At 48.0% G+C, this 1,778-nt stretch overlaps 1 protein-coding gene across 1 annotated transcript in view; it reads right to left on the reverse strand.

Annotated features, from left to right (window-relative positions):
* BPGM (2,3-bisphosphoglycerate mutase) overlaps positions 1–1,105 on the reverse strand; it is a 1,822-nt gene extending 717 nt beyond the window's left edge. Inside the window, exon 1 of the mRNA XM_008935987.1 lies at positions 505–1,105. Within this exon, the coding sequence (XP_008934235.1) occupies positions 505–1,105 (601 nt within the window). The remainder of the gene's footprint in view (positions 1–504) is intronic.
* Between the last annotated feature and the right edge of the window lie 673 nt (positions 1,106–1,778).

Genomic DNA, 1,778 nt, shown 5'->3' on the forward strand with positions numbered 1-1,778 from the left:
AGCTTTTTTAAGTAAAGAATTACTAAGAACGGAGCCTCGAGTGACCCACCAGAGTAACAGTCAAGAATGCCTTCCACAAACCAAGATGAGCACTTTATGTTGCTGTGTTATAGCAACGCTTGTCTAATAAGCAGATTATGACTTCAACCCTTCTGATAAAGCAGCTGAATAAATCCAAAATTGTTACAGCGTGCAAAGTTTTTTGTCTATCTAGACCAACCACAATGCTAGTTTGAATACAGGAGTTAAAAACAAGCAGTGAGAATCAAGGCGAAAGCATCTGGCTCTTCTTTTAACTACATTAACCTAAGTAATTCCCTTCCCCTCCCACATCCCCCCAGTTTGATTCCTGTTCCAGCAGGCCAACTTTCTACTTCCTCCTTGGAGGCCACGGACACAGAGTGTTACCTTGTCCAGACAAGAGGTGCAGGCTACAGAACATGATGTCAAGCTGCAAGCACTCGAGTAGGGAGAAGAGGGGCAGGCTGAAAGGCAGAGCATTACCTTCTATGTGCTTCAGCAGTGCCCTGCTGCTGTTACCATGAGCGGAGATAAGGATCATTTTGCCGCTTTTCAGTTCAGGCACTATCTTTTCATTCCAGTAGGGAAGGAGTCTGTCAAGCACATCTTTCAGACTTTCAGCCTTCGGGAGATTATCCTGAGAGACGTCGCTGCATTTGTACCGGCGATCGTTGTAGATCTCTTCGTAGTAGGGGTGAGATTCAGTTATGGGAGGTGGAGTAACGTCATAGCTTCTCCTCCAGATCCTCACTTGCTCCTCCCCGTGGTTGAGAGCCATTTCTGCTCTGTTGAGGCCGATCAGCGCGCCGTAGTGACGCTCGTTCAGCCGCCAGGAGCTCTGAATGGGGACCCACTCTTGGCCCATCTCTTCCAGGATGAGCCAGGCGGTCTGGATGGAGCGCCTGAGCACAGAGGTGAAGACGAGGTCAAACTCAAAGCCCAGAGCTTTGAGGTGTTTGCCACAGTTCTGAGCTTCCTTTATCCCGTCGCTGCTCAGCTTCTGGTCCACCCAGCTGCAGAAGCGATTCTCCTTGTTCCAGGCTCCTTCCCCGTGTCTTAAAAGAACAAGCCTGTACTTAGCCATTTTGGTTGCCGCTTAGCAGAGATGACAACTGGTCTGGCATCTAATAACGATGCATCTGGACAGAGACATAAGACAGATACACCAAACATCCCACAGTTAATGCTTTACACATAGTGATATGGCAGCACACACAACTACTAGCATCAAAACCACTAAAGAAACAAAGTGTCTGCTGAGTATGTTTTTACCTGTGAAGTCTCCTGGCTTTGAGTTCCTTCCTACCCTCAGGTGGGAGGATAAGCACCATCCTCCACCCAGTTTGTTGCAACTAGCCCACTTAACCAACTAATTAGTAGCAGATGCACACAAGCTGCTCCAACCTACAGATATCCATCAAGTGCTTAAACAAGAGCCTCACTCAACACCAGAGGCTCCAACCCAAGAAGAAGAATTCCCTTGTGAACTTAGAGGCAAGACAGCTGAAGCTCTTAAGAACTGCCCAGACCTACAAGGGCACTAGGGAACAAATGCAGGTACAGAGGGCAGCTGTGACCCTCAGCCAGAGCAACTAGAGAGGATCACTACAGAACCTTATTAGCTTTCCTCAAGGCAGATGTGCCCATAATCACACACTTGTTTCCTTGCATCCTCATTCTGTCCTGCTAATTATGCAGGTCTCTGATTTTTTCCCCACCTCCTCCATCATCCCTCCACACAAGCACAACACCACTGC

Source organism: Merops nubicus, unplaced genomic scaffold, assembly GCF_000691845.1.
Source record: "Merops nubicus isolate BGI_N331 unplaced genomic scaffold, ASM69184v1 scaffold52552, whole genome shotgun sequence".
Lineage (NCBI taxonomy): Eukaryota > Metazoa > Chordata > Aves > Coraciiformes > Meropidae > Merops > Merops nubicus.